The sequence below is a fragment of the Corythoichthys intestinalis genome, chromosome 13, assembly GCF_030265065.1.
Source record: "Corythoichthys intestinalis isolate RoL2023-P3 chromosome 13, ASM3026506v1, whole genome shotgun sequence".
Classification (NCBI taxonomy): Eukaryota; Metazoa; Chordata; class Actinopteri; order Syngnathiformes; family Syngnathidae; genus Corythoichthys; species Corythoichthys intestinalis.
This window is the reverse complement of record NC_080407.1, coordinates 40364207-40388995: the sequence shown is the minus strand read 5'-3', so window position 1 is coordinate 40388995 and position 24789 is coordinate 40364207. Positions and strand designations below refer to the sequence as shown.

Genomic DNA, 24789 nt, shown 5'->3' with positions numbered 1-24789 from the left:
ATGCATGTTGTCTTGGAAGGAGCGCTCACAGTAGTCGCAGAAGTATCGTTTACCCATGATTTCTGAGGAAAACAACAATGCATTGTTTTGCCTTTCAGTCAAATTTTGCACCCCATCAGAAATTGCAACTTTGTGGTTCTGTGCATGCATGTAATGTTAAAAATGGCCGCGAATGCAGCGGTTCCAAAGTAAACCCTACAAACTTTCTTTAAAGAAAGAAGTATTTACTTATGTTTGATCAAGGACGGCATGTAGAAAAGTTCTCCTCAAACACATCCTGCCATGTTAGCTGCACACAAAAACTGCAAGCCGCTCTCTCACTATTAACATCAATGCCGTGTTGTTACGCATTAAGTTACGCCATTTTCGTGTTGCAAGTGTATGTTTATGATTTAACTTATTTAGCACTTTTGGGTAACATTGAGATTCCAACTAGATGTAAAACAGGGCTTAGTCACCGCCACAAAAACTTTTGGAGAAAACATTATAAGGGTGAAAAATTTGACGGTACACCGTGAATGTAACACAGGTCGAAATAGAATAATGATGGATGGATTAAAGAACTACAGAGGCAGAAAAAAATAATAAAAATAAACTGACCAATATAAGAAAGAATACTATCGTAAACTATTGTACAACAACAAAAACAATATTCAAGGAATATGGGACATATTGAATGGAATTAAAAGTGGTGCTGAGCAACAATCATCTATCTAACATCTATCTAACATCGTCAGCAGCTTCAATGATTTCTTTGTAAATGTTGGACCAAATCTGGCAAAAAAACAAATAAAAAAAGTTTATCTGAGGTGTGGAATGAAAACCTCATTGAAAGGAATCCCAGTTCAATGTCCCTTACAGCAGTGGTGGAAGAAGAAATAATTGATACAGTAAATACATGTAAATGCAAAATATCCACGGATTGAATGACATTGACATGACAGTTGTGAAAAAGGTCATTGAGGGGATTTCCAAACCACTAACATATGTCTGTAACGTATCAACGGGTAAATTTCCAAACAAAATGAAAATAGCTAAAATGGGCACCACTTCACAAATTACAGGTCTGTTTCTTTACTTCCACAAGTTCCCAACATTATTGAAAAATTATTCAACAACAAATTAAATTCATAATATAATTTACTCTTCGACAGTCAGGGTGGATTTAGGGCAAACAGTTCAACATTACTAGCTTTAATTGAATCGTTTGAGGAGATGCGTAACGGGTGAAGAAGGTGACTATTCATCATCATGCTTGGACATTGATTGTGGTGTCCTTAGGGTTCAGTGTTAGGTCCAAAACTGTTTATTCTTGATATAAATGATATATGCAAAGTTTCAAGAATACTAAAATTAGTTTTATTTGCAGATGACACAAGTATCTTTTGCTCTGGCGGGATGTGCATGTGCTCCTGGGGAGGGTTTCTGATGAAATTTGTAAACTAAAGACATGGCTTGACACAAACAAAGTATTATTAAATTTAAGTAAAACCAAAATCATGTTATTTAGCAGATACAATAAATATAGTCCATACAAATACAGATAGATGGGGTGAATATTGAAAGGGTCTATGAAAACAAGTTTCTTGGGGTAGTTATTGATGACAATGTTAACTAGAAAGCTCATAAAAAACATATACAAGGTATCAAGAAGCATATCAGTCCTGAATAAAGCTAAATACAGTCTTGACAAAAAATCGCTCCACATTCTTTAATCCTGCCAAATTTACACTACTGTGTAGAGGTCTTGGGTAACACTTATAAATGTACAGTAAAATCAGTATCCATTTTGCAAAAATGAACCATAAGAATAGTACATAATGCTGGTTATCGGGATCATACTAATATATAATGAATATTGTATTATATCATGAATATTATTGAGGAAAGGTGATGTGTTACGTGCGGTACACTATTTTAATGAAAATCTAATGTTCTTAAGTAGTTAAAATGGAGGTTTGCATTTAGGAATTGAGGGGGGGGGGGGGGGGGGTCAGGAGATGAAGGTTGGGGTTACTGCTGGTCCCGTTAACTTTTATTTTGCAAATCATTGAAAAAATACAATTTTGAATGAAAATGTGTTTGTGTTATAGGAATAACTACCAAAAGCAGTTTTATCTGCATTTCAGTGGTTTTCCGAGGTTTGAGCCCCCCCCCCCCAAATAATAATAAATAATTCTGGCTCTGTGGCTTCATGTCAATTTCTAGCCACTTTTACCCCTGCTACTACTTCGTTACAGTTTGTGTTGTGATGAAGAAAAGATATACTGTGTATGTGCTATGAAATGACAATGAAATAAGTACTCGTCTTCTACCTGACCTGACTGGCTGGATGTGTGAGACATACAATGTGGGCCTGTGTCTCCAGCCAGAGAGCCCAAGGCCCCTAAAGAATCAAAGACTAAAAAATGCATATAGTTTTCATTTTATGGCCTGTTTTGCACATTGAAAGAAAAAGTATCTAACAAGTTTTATATTGTAGTTTATATATACGTAAATATATAATGTATTATACACTGTGTATAATATATATTTTATATGTATATAGTCACTATTTTGCACTGTTAGTCTCCTGTATATAACCTGTTTTGACCATAATATGTAGAAAGGACAAAAACGCCCTTGACCATACCTGCCGTTTTTGTTGAATTATCAAATATAAAACTATTCAGTCTCATTTTTTTCTGTTGAATGTTTATCCGAACAAGTTGAATAAATATCCCACTTAAAAACGTTTTGCCGAGCATGTTTGGTTGTCAATGGGACATCAGTATTACAAATTTTGACAAAAATGTTTGTGATTTTTTTTTTGTGTGTGTGTCTTTTTGGGTCCAAAATGTTGATTATAATTGGTTGAAGAAAACAAGTTTGAACATGAACGTTATGGTGTCCTAAAAAGGGACCCAATCTGGCAATTGTGATTATTTTTCTTTGAAATATAAAGGCATCATTAAAGGTATGCAGATTTGGAAAAAAATTGGCTTAGGTGTTAAAGGATTAAACTTAAAAATGTAAAAAAATAAAATAAAAAAATAAAAAAAAGACGTAAATGCATATGTCACTGCCATGTTGAATACATTGGCCGTTTTTCTCGTTCTTTAGCGTGGGTTGCCATATAAGTGCTCGTTTACAACCCCCATTTTAGAGGTGTAATTGACCGCTTGTCGGGCAACTTGTTTGGCCTCGTATGCCACACAAAAAAAGCGACCAGAGCGTGTCGACCGCGTCGGTACCGGCGATACTTCGGGTATTGCAGAAAAGGCAGTCCCGTTACATTTTCTGAATCTTAGAATCAACTTGGTAACAAAGCATTGGTTTTAGTTACAACCCTAGTTTGGAGTTATAATATTAGAATTATAATTAGGCTTGTTCTGAACAAAGGGAAGAGGAGGCTAGGACTGAATAAAAACAAGTGGTTTATAATGAATAAAATTATTAAGCACAGTCAAGTACAAGCATTTTAAAATTCGAAGCAGAGTCGAGTGATTTTCATCAACGGGGGCCGGAATGAAAAAAAGCACACACAATTATAATCATCATTGTCCGATGTGTACGACAAAGTATTAGGCCAAAATAAAGAAAAGAGGACTACGAGATTATAGTACTACCGTTACTGCGAGGGGAAAAAAAGTGTCCTGTTTCGTAGGGGTAATGTAGCTGAATAAGCAGCCACGTACTTTCTGTAGCGCTTTGCCGCCTCCACTAAAGTCAACAAAAATGAAAGCATCTCGTGAGGCTTTCTTTTAGAATGAGTGTCCAAAATAAGGAAATCCGTTATCTTTTAGCTCATCTACATCAAATTATAATCAATGGAAGGATTTTACTGATGCTTTGTCGGAGCTCCAATCTAAGATACATGTACATAAAGTGCGTAGCCCCTTATTCCGCTACATTACTCCTACGCAATAATATGACTTTTTTCTTGTAGTAAGTGTACAACTTTAATCTCGTAGTCATTTTTCCCTCCCTTTATTTGGCCCCAATACTCTGTCGTAATATGGCACTGACAATCAAAAGAAGGAATATTAACTTTTTAAATCATATATAATCACCCCTCTCCAAAAAAAACTAATATTTGTGAGTGAATCATAATTTTCAATATTTATGTAATTATATTATTGATGAATGATTTAGAATTTTTGTAATTTGGGGTCTACTTTTTCAAATATTAGCTGTAAAAAGCGTAGTTTGAAACAGGGAGAGTATTGAAAAAATAATCCCACTCAACTTGAGAGTTAAATCAGGTGAACCAATAGTTTTGGCAATAGTGTGGATCCACATCATACAAGGATTGGACAAAGCACATGTAAGGCACCAATACTGCCAATCCTCAACAGAATTTGAGGAAACTCACCCCAATACACACGTCGTGTCTCTTAATCGGATCCTTGCGAGCGAATTTTTGACCACAAACTGAGCAGGAAAAAGGTTTTTCGCCAGTGTTGGTTCTTGTGTGTCTATTTAAGGCGCTCTTCTGAGTGAATCTTTTTCCACAAACTGAACAGGAAAAAAGCTTTTCACCAGTGTGGGTTCTTTCGTGTATTATTAAGTAGTACCACTGCATCTGAATCCTTGATCACAAACTGAGCAGGAAAAAGGTTTTTCACCAGTGTGGGTTCTTTCAGTTTATTTTTAAAGTGCTCCTGCAACAGAATCCTTGACCACAAACTGAGCAGGAAAAAAGTTTTTCACCAGTGTGGATTCTTTCGTGTATTATTAAGTAGCCCCTGCAAGTGAATCCTTGACCACAAACTGAGCAGCAAAAAGGTCTTTCACCAGTGTGGGTTCTTTTGCGTATTATTAAGGAGCTCCTGCAACTGAATCCTTGACCACAAACTGAGCAGGAAAAAGGTTGTGGGAACCAGTGTGGGTTCTTTCGCGTATAGCCCCCACTCACCAACGTCACACAATGACGTGTCGCTGTATTGTGCCGCCATATTGTCCGTCATTGTGTGTCCATATTCTCAATGGTCTCAATTTATCGTGCAATTTATAGTGCAATTCATGGAAGCCCCGGTGCTTTCAGACGCTGTAAACTCCTTGGATGTGTTGCATAAAAGGCGTTATGTGGAAAAGCTTCAGTCGATCCATTCGCCAGATCCATATTTGATGCCTAAATCGATATTTTTCGACCCGCTGTCTTCGCCGTCTCTGCCTGACATCTGCTACCCTGATATCTACAACTATCTTGTCCACAGAAACTCAGCCTATTCTCACGAAACTTTGAAAAACTTTAAGAGCAGCACTCTAAGCAACATTACCCCGTATGACCCTTTACTTTCAATTTTCTAAAATGGCAACAATCAATTAAAAAAAAAAGTTGACTGCGATGGCCGACGCTTCAAGGATAGGTGGATATTGGACTATTTCTTCAATTAAATACGCAACAACTGTGTCTGCCTCATTTGCAAAGAGACAGTCGCTGTTTTCAAAGAGTTCGATGTGACGCGACATTACCAAACGACACGCTGACATGTACGACAACATTACAGGGAAGATACGCAGCGAGAAATGAAAGCAACTTGAAGCTAGTTCAATTTCACAGCAGCAGTTTTTCGCAAGAGCCCGAGGGTCGAAAGAGAACGCCACAAAGGCGAGATTGTTTAAATTATGAATAAAAAAAAAATGATAGTAAAGCAAATGTGACACACAGAAGGTCTTGCTAAAATTTGTTTAAATATACTGTTCTACGTAAATCAGCCAAGGTAGCCCCCCAGATTTTTACCACACCAAATCTGGCCCCCTTTGCAAAAAGTTTGGACACCCCTGTTTAACTGATGATCCGTAGACGAGGCCATCTTCTTTCACTTGTTACCAGCTAAAAATTATTAGAAAAATAATGATGGTGGAAGAAATAAGCATTTTGAATTTGAAACTGTATGTTGTCGGCGATTAGCCTTGCAATGATCTTAATTGTGGTTGTCAGCCCAAAACCCTCTAAATATATATTAAATGCATCTTACCAGATATAAAATGACTACTACATAATCTGTGGTGATCGTTTGGTGCCCAGTTTTCTCGTCGAATTGCAGCAGTCAATCTCGCTCTCCTCTCCGGGTCTCTCGGAATACAGTAGAACTTCAAGTCTCTCTGTCTATCTTCTCTGTTACTGCAACCAACCGCCACACACGCCTTCACCATTTTGATTATTAATGTTAACGAGCAGAAAAACACGCCATAATAGGAGGAATTTACGTAGCAGTAATGCGTAAACACCACGAACTGACGGACAATATGGCGCGGAGGCGTGGTTGTGACGTCATGTGAGTGAGGTCTATTATTAAGGAGCTCCTACAACTGAATCCTTGACCACAAACTGAGCAGGAAAAGGGTTTTTCACCAGTGTGGGTTCTTGTGTGTGTTTGTAAGTTTTGCTTTTGAGTGAAACTGTGACCACAAACTGAGCAGGAAAAAGATTTTTTTACCAGTGTGGGTTCTTGTGTGTCTATTTAAGCTGCTCTTCTGAGTGAATCTTTTTCCATAAACTGAGCAGGAAAAAGGTAGGTTTTATGAGGTAGTTGTAGATGTTTCCGAACTCCACTGCAGGCCATTCCTTTGTTCATCCAGCTATCAGCTGCGACTTTGTATGGGCAGCTTTGTAAGCCAATAAACGCTAATTTTAAATTGTATCGCCCCCTTGCGTTTGTCGGCAGTGACTCGTGATAATAGTATTTGATACACTGCCAATGGGTTTTCCCATTGGCAGTGTATCAAATACTTGTTCTCCCCACTGTATATGAATTTCAGACGTTTGTCTATAGAATTTTTAGCTGTGTGTACCCCTTCACAAAATGGCGACACCTTGCTAAGCGAGGTGACGTCATCGTGACATCACGCCGACTTCCTCCGACTATCCACCACTAGCATAGCAGCAACAAGGATGTCAGTGATATTTCCACCAAAAGTAACCATACAGGATCGCTGTTTCGTGACGCTATCGATGGCAAAGGCTATCAGGAAAGATGATCTACAATTAATCCCTACATGTTTGTACCTGAGGCGTCAGAAGATGACGATTTACTTGACACAGCAGATGTCGTCATGACGCCTATTGACAGCTCGACGCTTGACGAACGGGAGAGTGGTAAGCATATGTCCAGCATCGGGATTTTTCTATTTGAGAGAATGCGATTACATGGTTGTATACATTTTCCATGCTCCCCACATAGCTGAAACTGGATATTAGGTTATGAGACAGCTCCTACCCATCTAAATATGGTAAATCTAGCCCAAATGTGGCTAAATAAAGGATTTATTGTATCGATTTTTCAAAATAAATGACAAAAAAAATTATTTTTCAGGTGTTGCTGTAAACCTTCAAGTAATTACCCTTCCAAGAGAATACCTGTGTCGTCAGGAGATCCCAGATGTGAGAGCCAAACTTGAGGAGGCTGAAGCACTGACAGGGGCATGAATTACATTAAAACAATAAAACTATAAATTGTAAACAACATTGACATATTTTGTTGATTTGTTTAATGTACTCTATTGGTATATAATATATTGTTATTATATTACATTCTGAAACAATTTTCAATTGGCCACAATAATAACAATACCAGATTTATGTTGAATCAGCATCACCTTTCACTGTCAGATTGTGAAACAACATGGAAAGCTAAGTTATACCACGTAAACAAAGAATGTACATTTAGTAAGCAACACAAAGTTAGGATAGCAACGGACTAGCGTAACATTGAAAAATGATAATGGCAGAAGACTGAGAAGCAGTTTAGAGTGGGAAGAATGTATTTACTCTTTGATATAGCATTAAGTGTCTTCTCAATACAAAGATAAATCATTATAATTATTAAAATATGAAGGTAACTAGATTTTTCTTTTAAAAATGTGTACTGTATATACAGTGTTGGGCACGTTACTTTAAAAAAGTAATTAGTTACATTACTCACTACTTCTTCCAAAAAGTAACTGAGTTAGTAACTGAATTACTCTATGGTAAAAGTAACTAGTTACCAGGGAAAGTAACTATTTCCGTTACTTTAAAAAGAACTTGTTGTATGTCAAAGAATTTGAAATTTTCTGAGCAGTATTCGAGTCAGTGGAATAGAGAAGAACAGACAGGTAGTTGTTAACTTGTTAGGTGCTCCAGCAGATTTGAATTGCTTACCACAGATGTCGACAAAAGCTTTGCCCCGGGACATAAATTACACATTACATGCAGGTTCTTTCCTTTAATTTCGACAAACTTGAAATAGTGTCTATATCTCCACCTCTTAAAGGACAATTTTTCTTCTGAATGCTCTGCCATCCCGACCCTGTGCATCTGTTTTGCGTGTGTGTGTTTGCCGCACGCGCTGTTCCGGTTTGCTTGTGAAATCACCGGCTCTGATTGGCTTACCACGACACATGACTCTCACCCTCAGCCAATCACAATCACTTCCATCGCATCTCTCGAGGGGGAGCATTCAGGTAGGCTCTTTTCCCGACATTTCACGTCACCTTCAAAGCGTCTGCCGTCCTCAAGATGGAAGCAGAATTATTGCTGGGTGACAGTGGGAGATGGGAACGAGGCTAGCATCAGGTGTAGCAAACACAGAAACGTTACCAAACTTTGGAAAGCATTGTCTAATTGAATGAGCAGGGACAAACAGCTTGGAATCAGAAGTACGTGCGCTATTCTCGAACCTGAACGCACCCCAAGTCTTGGATGACAAATCAACAGAGCAGAGAGTCGACTCGACACGGCTGGTAGTTTCTTCAATTTATTCAGAGTAAGTAACGCACAGCTTTTGACCGTCAGTAACGGTAACGGCGTTGTAACGGCGTTGTAACGGCGGAAAAAGTAATTCGTTAGATTACCCCGTTACTGAAAAAATAACGCCGTTACGTAACGGCGTTATTTATAACAGCGTTACTCCCAACACTGTATATAGTATGACTAGTTTATGATTTCATTTCATCAAAATTTGCTACATTTATTTCTTCCAAGTCATCATCATCTGATGAAATTCAGCATCTGAGGCCTCTGTCATCATCGCTGGACTCCGCATCACTTTTCATCATCTGACTCGAACCACTCTCTTGATTTTGGGAAACTGGGTGGCGACTGACTTTGCAGACCTTGATGTTGATGCTGTAGTACAATAGTCATTGTTTTATTGAGATATATTTGGTACGCCAGAGCCTGGCAGGTGGATTGTTTTATATATCAGCTTTATATTTACCCTGTAACAGGCCAAAAAATAACTATCCAAGGACCTATTTGGTGCTGGGGACATTTTAATTTAATACTTTTTGATATAGTGATAAAATCACATGAGTAGACGACCTGTCAGCAAACCTATCTACTTATGACAGGCCAACAGCAACAACAAAAAAATGTCGCACTTCAACAAACAGGCAGTATGATTTATTTTCCCTCGTTTATCAACAGACGTGCATCAAATTTTAATATCAGAAAAGCCAGTAAGTACTTACGTCCTAGTAAAATCAACGTTGCATTGTTGTAGGTTTTCAAAGCTGTCGTCGCTGAAATGATGAAAACAATGATCCGATTAGGGACCTGTATGCATGCTCACAAAAACGGTCCAAACCTTTGCAGGAGAAGTTTTTTTGGACCCCTCATAGAGTCTCGCGTCTTCCTGTGAGCAATTCATCGCTGCACATCGGGATGGCATGACGAATCTCGCGAGTAAAACCCAGAAAATGTTTGCAATATACAGCGAGGATAGCGTGGTGCTATATTTCCATGTTCAGAGTGGTGGCGAGGCTCCCTGGAAGCTACGTCATCAGGTAGCGGTCGGCAGGGCGGCGCGTCCCTCGTTGCTAAGGTGTTGCTATGGCAGTAACTTAAAAACTACGCGATCAATTATTATTTTTTTTTTTTTTTATGTGACTTTTTGAGACGGCGAATGATGCATTTAATACAATTCGACCGAGTAAAACACTCAAGAACGAAATCCGAAAAGCTCCTCAGCTGCCCTTTAAAGATAATAATACAACAACCATTTGATTTGCCTTTCAGACCCCACGTATTTGTCAGTTTTCTTCCTGGAAGAAAGGAGAAAAATGAAGTCATGTGCTAAACAGTAAAGCAATCTCAGTGACAAAGTTTTTAACAAGTTTTTATTTATTTTATTTTTTTTAATTACAAATGAAATGCCTCAATGCACTATTTTTCTTCTAATGAACATTTTTCTAAACCTTTATCGATGGTTTTTCTCAAGTTAAAGCGCCTTGCAAAATTTATTAAATTTAATTGTGTAAGCAGGATTTTTGTATTATTCTTATTATTTAATTATAGGTGTTTTAACTCATTTCAATTTATTTTATTTATATGAGCTATTATTTATTTCATTATGTATTGATGTTTTACAAATGCTATGTAGTATTCCTTTATATTCTATATTTTCTGCTGTATAATTTTGGTTCCTAACAAAAGGACCACAGTATTGCAGTAGCAAAAGAAATGTTCCCTGACTCAAAGATGCATCGGTAAGTTAATTTTATCAATTGACCTTTTACCAAAATATTGTTATGCACTGTAATTTTACTCAAGCTTATAAAAGTGTATGAAAAACGCATAAATATAGTTTCTTGAATTTCTTTCATCCATCCATTTGGCAATATTACCAATAAATTCATATTATTTTAAAATTTGAGTTTTATTTTGTTTCATATTGCACGCTATATAAAACGTAAGATTAGTCACTATTTTGTAAGGGCATATGTCGCCATTTGTAAAATTGCCTTTCGGGTTGACTGGTAAGTCGTCCGCTACAATATTAACTCATGTTAGATAGGGGATTATAAGGGCTCATAATTATTATGACGTTGCTTAAAAATTACTCTCTAAAAATGCATTGGCTAATGTTAATTAAGGGACCCTTATTGTAAAGTATTGCCTAAGTTGTACTTCTACAGTGTTTTGTGTTGAACAACATGTAATTTAAATGTTAAATCATGAATAAATAAACCGTTAAATGTGACTGACTGTTTCATGAACTGAAAATAATACAATCATTCGATTTATCCCTGCTGACCGCCAGAGGGCGGTGCTGACCGCACTGAATGATTTCTTTGAAGAACTACACTTCCCAGGATCCTTATAGGCGAAATGAAAACGCTATTTTTTTTATATATTATTTTTTTCGAATAATTCAAAATATAGATTGATCTGTATAAGAGAAACATTTTTATCTTGAAAGGAAAGTTGTAATTTGGGCTGTTTTGGTTTTTTATTTTCGAACTAGGCGGGTTTTACGGTGTGATAGGGCTGGAGACTGTCTTTCCCATCATGCAATCCTGGTCGGAAAAGATAAGGCTGGTTTAGGAACATATTTTTCTTTGTCTGTGGCTTTTTTTCCCCTCGATTTCAGTCACTAAACTAAACCGAAGCCTCGACGACGTGTCCAGCATTAGCCACATAACGGACTCAAACATCAGTTTTCGAGTCTTACCACTCATTGAAGTTTTGCAACCTACTTTAGCCTAGCCTAGCTGAGCAACTGCTAACAAAGCTGCAAGAAACGTTGTCAAGCGTTCAGAAATCAAGTCAGGAAAATGTCCGCGACAACGACACCGGCTGCAGTCAAGTTCCAGGAGGAACTTTGTGAAGTAAAAGAGGAGACCCCATGTCACCAACCAACGACTGTGTGCAATAAAATGCACGCAAGGGTTGTTCTTCACAGACGAGAAGGTCGGTTCATGTTCGATGATGCGTATACTGTACATGACAGAAGACAGATCCCGGTGATGAGAATTCATTTTTCATGTTAAAAGTCAAGGCATTCAAATTTTTAATCGCATTTTAAATAGTTAACTGGTGTGTGTGTGTGTGGGAAGGGGTGTGTGTGTATATATATATATATATATGTATATACACATTATTTATATTGATCCCCCCCTTTCCCATGATACCACTTATCGCTGTTAATGGTAAAAAACCGCAAAATAATGTCACCCCGGCCCCCAATTTTAAATATATTTTTTGGGGTGGACATATATCAGTAAGTGTATCTAAAGGCCTATAAATGCGTATGTTATCATTAGAACATGAAAGAATAATCTGAAATTATAAAATACAAATGTAATATAAATGTTGGTCATAAAATAATGTATAAATACGTACTGTACACGCATTGTCTCACTTTCATATGATAGGCGTGTGTGTGTTTACATATGAACGTAGATGTAATTAATATTACAGGGTTTCCCGTACATATTAATTATTGTGGCGCACCGCCACACCAAAATAAAAGCCGCCACACCATGCAAAAGTGATGTTTTAAAAAAAAAAAAAAAAAATTAAGGCCGTTTCAAACTAGCAGCAGCCTAGTGTGAAGGGTTCAGCGGCAACCTATTCATTATGTATTGTAATGTCCGTAATTCTGCGAGGCCCCCTTAAGAGACGATCGGAGGAAGAGCTGTGACGTAGAGGGAAGCGAGATCGCGGTCGCATTCACGGAAGCCCGCTGTTATTTTGTTATTGTTTTTCTTTGTTATTGTGACCACAATAAAGTGTACTCTTGGTCCGTTCCCCATAGGGTCCAGGGGACTGTGTTTTAGTTTCGCTTTACTTGGCATAATTAAATAATCGGAATCTGGATTTTGTGAATCGTTCTCGTATATTCCACGACTGAATCGCGATTAATCGGAAATTTCACACACCTATATTGAATAGCAAGAGAAAGCAGTTCAATCTGCAAGCAATTAAAAATCAATCTGGAAGCAAAACAAAACTCATTCTTTGATGAATGATTGCTTTTAATCTGCGAACCACACTTTTTTTCTTTTAAGAATCACACATTCCACTTGCAAACTACACTTAATTCTTTTGAAGTATTGTTTTTATTTGCAAACCACATCTTCTTCTTCTTTTTTCAATGACACTTTACATGTGCAAACCACATTTTTCTCTTTTATTTTGGCATAATTCCAACTCCATACGCAGTCTGCTTCCATGCCAAGCAAAGCTGAACTTGCAAATCATGCATGTGATTCTTTGCTTGACTTTGTTTCGAGTGAAATAGTTTTGATGTTTTGGGACGATCGCGCGCCAGAGCCGCACTGGACAGCGCCTCCGTTGTTGTGTTGATTTTAGGACGATCGTACGCCTGAGCTGCGCTGGACACCGCCGTTGTTTGCAAATAAAGAAATAAGATTTGACCCATGTGTTTGTGGTCTTGGTCTTGCAGAGCTATATGTCAGCCAAGCTGATCGTCCTGAGCACCAGGTGTCTGCATGCATCAGAGAGGAGGAAGAGGGAAAGTCACCATACATCAAGGAAGAGGAGGACTTCGTACCCATTAAAGGTCATCCCAAGCGGTGCTCCCCAACCCCCCCCCCCCTTTTTTTTTTTCTAATGAGGCAGAAATCAAATACAGTGGGGCAAATAAGTCTTTAGTCCACCACTAATTGTGCAAATTCTCCCACTTGAAAATATTAGAGAGGCCTGTAATTGTCAAAATGGGTAAACCTCAACCATAAGAGACAGAATGTGGGGGGAAAAAAACTGAAAATCACATTGTTTTATTTTTTTTAAAGAATTTATTTGCAAATCATGGTTGAAAATAAGTATTTGGTCAATACCAAAAGTTCAACTCAATAGACCCTACCCACGTGACGTCACAACTCCGCTCTCCTGAATGGTACCGCCCACTTGTCCGTGAACAGTGAAAAAAACAGTGTTAACCTGTTACGCCTACGTACATTTCTCCTATTTACGGCGTGTTTTTCTGCTCCTTAATATTAATAATCAAAATGGTGAAGGCGTGTGTGGCTGTTGGTTGCACTAACAGAGAAGATGGAAGGAGAGACTTGAAGTTTTACCGTATTCCGAGGGATCCAAAGAGGAGAGCGAAATGGACGGCTGCAATTCGACGGGAAAACTGGGCACCAAAAAATCACCACAGACTATGTAGTAGTCATTTTATATCCGGTAAGATGCATTTAAGATATACTTAGAGAGTTTTGGGCTGACAAATAACCACAATTAAGATCATTGCGAGGCTAATCGCCGACAACATACGACGTAGTACGACATAGTTTCAAATTCAAGATGTTTGTGACTTCCCTTTCTTCCACCATCGTTATTTTTTTAATAATATTTAGCTGGTACCAAGTGAAAGAAACTGGCCTCGTCTACGGGGCTGACAAATAACCACAATTAAGATCATTGCAAGGCTAATCGCCGACAACATACGACGTAGTACGACATAGTTTCAAATTCAAGATGTTTGTGACTTCCCTTTCTTCCACCATCGTTATTTTTTGAATAATATTTAGCTGGTACCAAGTGAAAGAAACTGGCCTCGTCTACGGGGCTGACAAATAACCACAATTAAGATCATTGCTAGGCTAATCGCCGACAACATACACGTATGTATGTAGTGAGAGTGCTATCGCTAAACCATATAAACATTAAAAGCCTTAACTCCATTGACAAACGACATGAAATACATTAGACTTGACAGTGGATGTTAGCAATAACAAAAGATTTTGAATTGAAAATTTCGTAACTCACCTTTCCAAGCACAAGATAGATTCCTGCCGAACGAGGACCTGTTTCACCCAACCAGCAATGAAGTATTTATAAGCCTCCAAGCTCTTGAAGTTTTTCAAATTTTCGTGGGAATAGGCTGATTTTGTGTGGACAAGATAATTGTAAATATCAGCGTAGCAGATGTCAGGCAGACAGGGCGAAGACAGTGGGTCGAAAAACATCGATTTGGGTATCAAATATGGATCTGGCGACTGTATAGAACGAAGCTTTTCCACATAACGCCTTTTATGCAACACATCCAGTGAGTTTACGGCATCAGAAAGCACCGGGTCTTCCATGAAATGCATTTTAAATTCCTCGATCAATTGAAAACAATGCTAATACAGAGACAAAATGACGGACAAGTGGGCGGAACCACACAGCGAGCACGTGGTTTTGTGACGTCGGTGGGTAGGGTATATACTTTGTTATGTACCCTTTGTTGGCAATAACGGAGGCCAAACGTTTTCTGTCACTCTTCACAAGCTTTTCACACACTGTTGCTGGTATTTTGGCCCATTCCTCCGTGCAGATCTCCTCTAGAGCAGTGATGTTTTGGGGCTGTCGTTGGGCAAAACAGACTTTCCAGTCCCTCCACAGATTTTCTATGGGGTTGAGATCTGGAGACTGGGTAGGCCACTTCAGGACCTTGAAATGCTTTTTACAAAGCCACTCCTATGTTGCCTTGGCTGTGTATTTGGGATCATTGTCATACTGAAAGACCTAGCCACGTTTCATCTTCAATACCCTTGCTTATGGAAGGAGATTTTCACTCAATATCTCTCGATACATGGCCCCATTCATTCTTTCCTTTACACAGATCAGACGTCCGGATCTCTTTGCGGAAAAACAGCCCCAAAGCATGATGTTTCCACCCCCATGCTTCACAGTGGGCATGGTGTTCTTGGGATGCAATTCAGTATTCTTTCTCCTCCAAACACGAGAACCTGTGTTTCTACCAAAAAGTTCTAATTTGGTTTCATCTGAACAGTCCTCTTTTGGATCATCCAAATGCTCTTTAGCGAACTGCAGACGGGCCTGGACGTGTACTTTCTTCAGCAGGGGGACACATCTGGCAGTGCAGGATTTGAGTCCCTGGCGGCGCATTGTGTTACTGATAGAAGCTTCGGCTTCTCCCGTCAGCCCTTTTCTTTTCGGGTTGAATTAATTGTAAACACATATAAATGCTGTACGTTTGTTTGTCATGCCTGAAGGGAAAATAAATATAAATAAATAAATAAATAGTAGCCTTTGTTACTGTGGTCCCAGCTCTCTGTAGTTCATTCACTAGGTCCCCCTGTGTCGTTCTTGGATTTTTGCTCACCGTTCTTGTTATCATTTTGACGCCACGGGGTGAGATCTTGCATGGAGCCCCAGATCGAGGAAGATTATCAGTGGTCTTGTATGTCTTCCATTTTCTAATAATAGCTCCCACATTTGATTTCTTTACACCAAACACCAAGCGGTTTACCTATAGCAGATTCAGTCTTCCTAGCCTGGAGCAGGTCTACAATTTTGTCTCTGGTGTCCTTCGACAGCTCTTTGGTCTTAGCCATAGTGGAGTTGGGAGTGTGACTGACTGAGGTTGTGGACAGGTGTCTTTTATACCGATAATAAATTAAAAGAGGTGCCATTAATACAGGTAACGAGTGGAGCCTCGTTAGACCTCGTTAGAAGAAGTTAGACCTCTTTGACAGCCAGAAATTTTGCTTGTTTGTAGGTGACCAAATACTTATTTTCCACTCTAATTTCAATGGTTGAGGTTTACCCATGTTGACAATTACAAGCCTCTCTAATCTTTTCAAGTAGGAGAACTTGCACAATTGGTGGTTGACTAAATACTTATTTGCCCCACTGTATGGTACTTTCTCATAAATACAGAAATGTGTTTCAGACTACTTCTACACTAAAACGGATAAATTTTGTAATTCAGACAATATTTTTCTACCTTTCCACACTATGTTTAAGGTGCATTTATAAACACCACGCTCCTGCAAGGGACGCCTGCGCAAAAAGGAGCAGCCTCCTGTGTGACGTCATCGTCCGCGCGGGTCACCTCTGAACTGAAAGCTTATCATTTTTCGGCGCTGTTCGATCTTTTCTGCAGACATATTCGAGCATAAAATTTATAAGCTCTTTCAGTTGTAAAAAGAGGAGTGGGGAAAGTCGCGTCTTTTATTATTTACCTCCATTGTTTACAATGCCATAATGCATAATGGCGATAGCGCGTCCTTGACAGCACTTCTTTTGTGTCAGATTATTATAGGGATATCCTTGTTAGCTCCAATGATGACTCCACTTTCTGTTGGATTCAGAACAAGTTTTATTTTAGGCTCCTGCCTTGTGCACAGACACTTGTACAGTGAACATACACTGCTGGCCAAAAGTATTGGCACCCCTGCAATTCTGTCAGCTAATGCTCAAATTCTACCAGAAAATGATTGCTATCTTCATTTATTTTGCTTGCAATTAAAAAACACAAAAGAGAATGGGAAAAAATAAACTATTATCATTTTACACACAACTCCAAAAATGGGCTGGACAAAAGTATTGGCACCCTTTGAAAAATCATGTGATGCCTCTTTAATTTGTGTAATTAACAGCACCTGTTACTTACTTGTGGTAAATACCAGGTGGTGGCAATAACTGAATCAATCTTGCAGCCAGGTAAAATGGATTCAAGTTGACTCTGCCTCTGTCCTGTGTCCTTGTGTGTACCACATTGAGCATGGAGAAAAGAAGACCAAAGAACTGTGAGGAAGCATGGGCTATGTCAAGGCTACAAGCAAAGACCTGAATGTTCCTGTGTCTACTGTTTGCAATGTCATCAATAAGTGTAAGGCACTGTGGCTAACCTTTATAGATGTGGAAGGAAAAGAAAAATTGACGAGAGATTTCAACGAAAGATTGTGCGGACGGTAGATAGAGAACCTTGACTAACATCCAAACAAGTTCAAGCTGTCCCGCAGTCCGAGGGTACAACAGTGTCAACCCATACTATCCTTCGGCGTCTGTATGAAAAGCGAATCTATGGTAGGATACCCAGGAAGACCCCACTTCTGACCTAGAGACATAAAAAAGCCGGGCTGGAGTTTGCCAAAACTTACCTGAGAAAGCCAAAAACATTTTGGAAGAATGTTCTCTGGTCAGATGAGACAAAATGGGACCTTTTGGGGAAAAGGCATCAATCTAGGGTTTACAGGAAAAAAACAAGGCCTTCAAAGAAAAGAACACGGTCCCCACAGTCAAACATGCCGGAGGTTCCCTGACGTTTTGGGGTTACTTTGCTCTGGCACTGGACTGCTTGACGTGTACATGGCATTATGACGTCTGAAGACTACCAGCATAATGTAGGGCCCAGTGTGAGAAAGCTGGGTCTCACTCAGACGTCATGGGTCTTCCAGCCGGACAATGACCCAAAATACACTTCAAAAAGCACTAGAATATGGTTTGTGAGAAAGCATTGGACACTTCTAAAGTGGCCAGCAATGAGTCCTGACCTTAATCCCATAGAACACCTGTGGAGAGATCTGAAAATGGCACCCTTCAAATCTCAGAGACCTGGAGCAGTTGGCCAAAGAAGAATGGACAAAAATTCCAGCAGATCATTGTAAGAAACTCATTGATGAATACCGGAAGTGGTTGTTCTTAGTTATTTCGTCTAAAGGCCAAGTTATGCTTCCGCGTCAGACCTGCGCCGTCAAGGAAGACCCGATTTACGACCCTGTGCCGTAGCCTGACGTGCTCCTACTGAATTTTCTAACCCTAGCGTCACAAATTTTATTTATTTTATTTTTTTGTTTTACAAACGAGCTTCATATTTTTTTTAATTAAAAAAAAAACTATTAGTCATACAGTGCCCTCCATAATTATTGGCACCCTTGGTTAAGATGTGTTTTTTAGCCTCTAATATTTTTTTTAATTCAAATAATATGGGACCTTAATGGAAAAAAAGAGAAAAATCCAACCTTCAGTACAAGTGCATTTTTTTCAGTGGGGAAAAAATCCCACATCAAGAAATAATTATTTGACATCAAATAATGTGTGTCACAATTATTAGCACCCCTGGTGTTAATACTTTGTACAACCCCCTTTTGCCAACAAAACAAGGTCTGGGGACTGAAATGGCCATGGGAGGAGCTTGATTTTGTCTGGTGAACCATTTCTGTGTCGATTTGGCCATATGTTTAGGGTCATTGTCTTGCTGAAAGACCCAGTGACAACCCATCTTCAGCTTTCGGGGAGAGGGCAACAGATTTTGATTAAAAATGTCCTGGTATTTCAAAGCATTCATGATGCCATGCACCCTAACAAGGTTTCCAGGGCCTTTGGAAGCGAAACAGCCCCACAGCATCACTGACCCACCCCAATACTTCACAGTGGGTGTGAGGTGCTTTTCAGCATGCGCATAAGACCCACTTAGTGTTTTTTGCCAAAAAGCTCAATCTTGGTCTCATCTGACCAAAGCACACGGTGCTAGGCCTGGCACCACGTGCTCTGGTCAGATGAGTCCAAGATTGAGCTTTTTGGCAACAAACACTCTAAGTGGGTCTGGCGTGCTACGAAAGATGCGTATGCTGAAAAGCACCTCATACCCACTGTGAAGTATGGGGGTGGGTCAGTATGGGGGTGGGGTGACCCTAAATATATGGCCAAATCTACACAGAAATGGTTCACCAGACACAAAATCAAGCTCCTCCCATGGCCATCTCAGTCCCCAGACCTTGTTTTGTTGGCAAAAGGGGGTTGTACAAAGTATTAACACCAGGGGTGCTAATAATTGTGACACACATTATTTGATGTCAAATAATTATTTCTTTATGTGGGATTTTTTCCACCACTGAATAAATGCACTTGTATTGAAGGTTGGATTTTTCTCTTTTTGTTTTCCATATTATTTGAATAAAAAAAATATTAGAAGCTAAAAAACACATCTTAACCAGGGGTGCCAATAATTATGGAGGGGACTGTATTTTAAAAGACTAGCTTTCCAAATTTTACCATAACATATCTCTCAGCTGCTACATTAGCATCGATAAAGCTTGCCAGAAGCTCATCAGACTTACTCAAAACTTTTATAGATGAATATGGCTCCATCTGATAAAATATGTTGCTACAAAAGAACAATTTTAAATGGATGGGCATCCATTATTTGCCACGACAAGAGAACGCGATACTAGCGTTGATTAGCCGTTTTCAACTGGCACTTGGAGGACTTTATTGCCACAGTATGCTGCTATATAAGCGCTAGCTGTCAACCGTTTTAATTTAAGAGTTTTTATCCACTTCAAGTTTAGAAGGCAAGGTAAATGGGATAATATATTTTTGCAAATGTAGTGAACTGTTTTTTAAGTTATTGATATGATTTAAAAATATTAAACTATCATTTAATATCATCATGAAAATGGTGATGTCCTCGTAGACTACAATTATGTGCTCGTCTATCAATGTTCATTCAAAATTGTTGGAAACCTTTATATTTATGCATGTATTTATTTATTTATTCATGGACCTGTGAAGTTTATAGACAAAAACGTATTGAGAATTGTCCACTAAAACGTTTTCGTTGACTAAAACAAGACGAAGACAAACACATTAGTCTTAGTCATATTTTAGTCATTTCAAAATAAGTGTTTTCGTACTAAAGACAAAGATGAAAATGGCTGCCAAAAAAAACACTGGCTGAGAGTGACTTTTATATTGTTTCTGCGATTGTTTCTTATACTTGTCGTATTCTTCTGGATGTTTGTAGGGCAAGTGGCTGATTAAACCTGCGGTGGAAAAATTCTTAGGCATTGTACACCATCGAGACACTTCAGTGGAAAAGATTTTACAGATGGCTATCCGAGCATCTTTCTTTGATATCTCAAAATACATCCAAAATGTTGGCTTTGAGCCAGACGTTTTTGCAAGACTGCGTCAGCCAGCATGTTGCTTCTCGCCGTGTTTTAATGACGTCATCACAAGAGGGACTAAGTTCTTTACATGATTCAATAGTAAACCTTCGGTCTTAAAAACATTTACACCGAAATGGCATTTTTAGCTATTTTTGGCAAATAGTGTTTGGCGCGGAATTTTTAATCGCAGCTCGATGCGTAATAACGTCTCTTGCGCCCCAAAATAAAACTGCATATTTTTTTCCCACTTTTTTTTTTATCATTTTTTGGTGAATACTTTTTAAAACTGCAGGACGCATTGACTCAAGGTTTTGCCGAAAGGAATGACTGGCTGATGATGTGGTGTTGGTCCATAAAACATTTAAATGGTTTACTTGTGTCTTGCAGCTTTCAGAAAATATTTTGGTGCCGAGCGGCAGGAGCCAGAATCTCCTGGCATGAAAGAGGATGTTAAACTCCCCCAAATCAAAGAGGAGGAGGAGCCAGCGCCCTGTCAACAGAAGGAGAGAGAAGAGCTAGTTCCAATCAAAAAGGAGGAAGACGAGCTGCCATGTGTTAAAGAGGAGGAAGGTATCGGCAGCTCGACTTGTGAGCCCTCGAAGACTGAAGATGGTCCGAGTGAGGCCAGCAGAGGGGCGGAGCCACCATCCGACAGCAGCAGCAGCTCAACAGAAGGATTGCAAGCAGACATTTTTATCGCTCCATCAGACAGAAATGGCGCCACGTCACACTCGCCTTACAATGATGATGGTCATAAGAAATCTCACCGTGACGACAAACTCAGCATATGCTCTCAGTGTGGGAAAACCTTTGCTAATAACTATCGTTGCCATAGGCATATGAGTACCCACACTGGCGAAAAACCTTTTTCCTGCTCTGTTTGTGGTCAAAGATTCACTCGCAAATACACTTTAAAAATACACGAAAGAACCCACACTAGAGAAAAACCTTTTTCCTGCTCAGTTTGTGGTCAAGGATTCACTCAAAAGCAACACTTGAACTTACACACAAGAACACACACTGGTGAAAAACCTTTTTCCTGCCGAGTTTGTGGTCAAGGATTCGCTCAAAAGATACACTTGAACTTACACACAATAACACACACGGGAGAAAAACCTTTTTCCTGCTCAGTTTGTGGTCAAAGATTTTGTCAAAAGAACAACTTGCAAATGCACGCAAAAACCCATAATGGCGAAAAAGCTTTTTCCTGCTCAGTTTGTGGTAAAGAATTCCATCACAAGAGCACCTTAAACATACACTCAAGAACCCACACTGGCGAAAAACCTTTTTCCTGCTCAGTTTGTGGCCAAAGATTCAGTCACAAGAGCGCCTTAAACAAACACACAAGAACCCACACAGGAGAAAAACCCTTTTCCTGCCCAGTTTGTGGTCAAAGATTCGCTCAAAAGCAACACTTGAAAATACACACAAGAACCCACACTGGTGAAAAACCTTTTTCCTGCCCAGTTTGTGGTCAAGGATTCACTCAAATTCACCACTTAAAAGTACACACAAGAACCCATACTGGGGAAAACCCTTTTTCCTGCTCAGTTTGTGGTCGAGTATTCACTCGAAAGCACTACCTGAAAATCCATGCAAGAACCCATACTGGCGAAAAACCTTTTTCCTGCTCAGTTTGTGGTCAAACATTCGCTCAAAAGCAACACTTGAAAACACACACAAGATCCCACACTGGTGAAAAACCTTTTTCCTGCTCAGTTTGTGGTAAAGGATTCACTCGGAAGGCTCGAATTAAGAGACACGTGTGTGATGGTGTGAGTAGCATTGGCCAATGACTGTTTTGCCTGTCATACATGCTGCCTTCATCAGATTGTGCATGCAGGACGATTGTATTCTGTTGCGCTTCCTCAAATCCTGTTGAAGATTGGCACTTTTGGTGCCTTACATGTGCTTTGTCCAATCCTAGGCCTGAACGATATTGGAAAAAACTATTGTTGCGATTTTTGGGGGGTTTGCGATATATTGCGATATTTAAAAAAAAAACATTTTTTCAAAGAAATGTTTACTAGATGACTCGAACAGCTGTTTGGAAAGACTTTGGATGACTCACCGAGAAGGCAGTGTACAGTGATCCCTCATTTTTCGCGTTTAATTGGGACCAGAACCAGCCGTGATAAGTTTAAAAGTGCGAAGTAGCCCCCCCACACACACACACACAATTTCTTTGGTGTGTTCAATGTATTTTTTTTTTTTTTTTCAGATTTAGCATTGGAAAGAGATACATAGAAAACATTTTTTTTCACATTTTCTCCCCAAAGTATGATTTTTAAAAAGTTTTTTTTTTTTTTTGGAATATATGGTGTTTAAGCACTCCTAATGTGTTAATTATGATCAGTTTTAAACATGAATGTCCCACCGATTCATTATTAAACAAGAATTAAATACAGTAGTAGAAAAATGCTTGGCTATTAAATGCTTCTGTTTACCTACCTTGGCTGTGACTCTTGGAGTGACATGTAGAAATTACAAACGGCTCTCATTTCTGGCGTTTATTGCGATGACAACACGTCAGGCCGCCTCGAACGTCTCCACACACACACACCCACACACATTAATTCCAGCGAGCGCTTTCTTGCAGCAACTGTTTAACAAATTAAATGATGGGTGACACATTGGGGAGCATGTGAAGTCCGCTTCTCTGGCAAGATCAAACACAACCATCTGTCAACATTGTTAACTTTAATAAGCAAGTGCTGCAGTGACTGGGAAACACATCTATGAGAGGGAGGGAGGCTGTGCTGAGAGCAGAAAGCCTTACCAAATTTTTTGGATTAGAAAAATAAAACTCGCACATCCTTGCGATGGGACCATCACAAATGCGCACTTCGCGATGGCGATGTTTAAATGATATATCGTTCAAGCTTCATCCACACTATTGCCGAAAGTATTGGCTCAACTGATTTAACTCAAGTGGCACTATTTAATACTCTCTCTCTTTCAAACTACTTTTCACAGTTAATATTTGAAACAATAGACCCCAAATTACAAAAATTCTGAATCATTAATAAAATAATTATATTATTGTGGCTTTTTTTTGGGTGGGGGAGTTATGTATCATTTAAATTACCATTACTACTCTTGATAGTCATATATTATGACAGAGTATTAGAGCGAATTTTTTTTTTGTTCATTTCATTCATTTTTGCAGCAATTTTATTGCTTTAAAACTTATATATATATATATAAATATATATATATAGGAAAGTCAATTACATGCAATGACACTTTTCGGCCACTGGGGTGGCCTATCCCCCCCCACAACCCCCCCCCCCCCCCCCCCTCTGCTTATTCTTTGTATGGACTACAATAAGGTCAAAAATTAAATAATACACAAATACACTTTAAATTATTACTCACTTTTGTTGCCAGGGGTTTAGATATTAATGGCTATATTTTGAGTTATTTTGAGGGGAAAATAAATTAACTATAATATAAGCTACACAGACTACTTTTCATTGTGTCAAAGTGTCATTTTGTCAGTGTTCCATGAAAAGATATACTTAAATATCTGCAGAAATGCACGGGGTGTACTCACTTTTGTGATACACTGTATATGTATGTACCTGACACTATTTCAAGGGTCCCAACCACACAAACCCCTCACAATCCTGCTGTGTCAGAAGAAGGTGCGTTCGATGTCATGTCTGTGAGCTACATATCCACAGCCCGACTGGAGGAATTTAGAATGCACACAGCGAAGGATGAATGTCTACAGAGCCTCAGCACAGTGATTTTCGGAAGTCTTCCAACTAAAGTGCGCATCTCCTTCCCAGCCGCTGCCCACAGCGAGTATTCCCATTTTTGCAGTCGGCGTGATGTCACGATGACGTCATATCGCATAGCAACGTGTCGCCATTTTGAGATGGGGGTACGCACAGGTAAACATCCATAGACAAACGTCTGAAATTTATATATTTCAGCTGTTTTGCGTCTTTTTTTTTTTTTTTTTCATAAAAACGTCTTAAACATGACATTGTTATCACGAGTCACTGCCGACAGACACGAGAAGGTGATACAAACCTAAAATTAGCGTGTATTGGCCTGCAAATCTGCCCATACAAAGTCGCAGCTGATAGCTAGATAAACAATCCAAAGGAGGTTCCTGCAGTGGAGTTCGGAAACATCTACAACTACCTCATAAAGTCACCCAGTAAGTTGACCTTTTCAATTACGTGGAATATGTACTGTGTGGAACTAAGAAAACTGGTAGTGTATACGGAGTGATTATTTCTGCCGTAACCGGTAATTCGCCTCCAAGCGTTATTTAGCCGTGAACACGTCACGAAATAACCAAAACAAACAAAATAACCAATTCCCACCAGGCCAATAATATAGACCCCAATCACGTGACGTCACAACTCCGCCCCT

General features: G+C 39.1%; 1 protein-coding gene across 2 annotated transcripts; it reads left to right on the top strand.

Moving 5' to 3' along the window:
- The first annotated feature begins 11282 nt into the window (after window positions 1-11282).
- Window positions 11283-23030, top strand: LOC130928947 (zinc finger protein OZF-like). 2 transcript variants are annotated; one of them, XM_057855785.1, is made up of 3 exons: window positions 11283-11659; window positions 13158-13274; window positions 20788-23030. In XM_057855785.1, exons 1-3 carry the CDS (start codon window positions 11524-11526, stop codon window positions 22194-22196), a joined length of 1662 nt encoding a protein of 553 aa, XP_057711768.1. In that variant the 5' UTR covers window positions 11283-11523; the 3' UTR covers window positions 22197-23030. The 2 variants fall into 2 exon arrangements, with proteins under 2 accessions (XP_057711768.1, XP_057711769.1); XM_057855786.1 differs by lacking the exons at window positions 11283-11659; window positions 13158-13274 and adding an exon at window positions 16338-17339.
- The last annotated feature ends 1759 nt before the right edge of the window (window positions 23031-24789 follow it).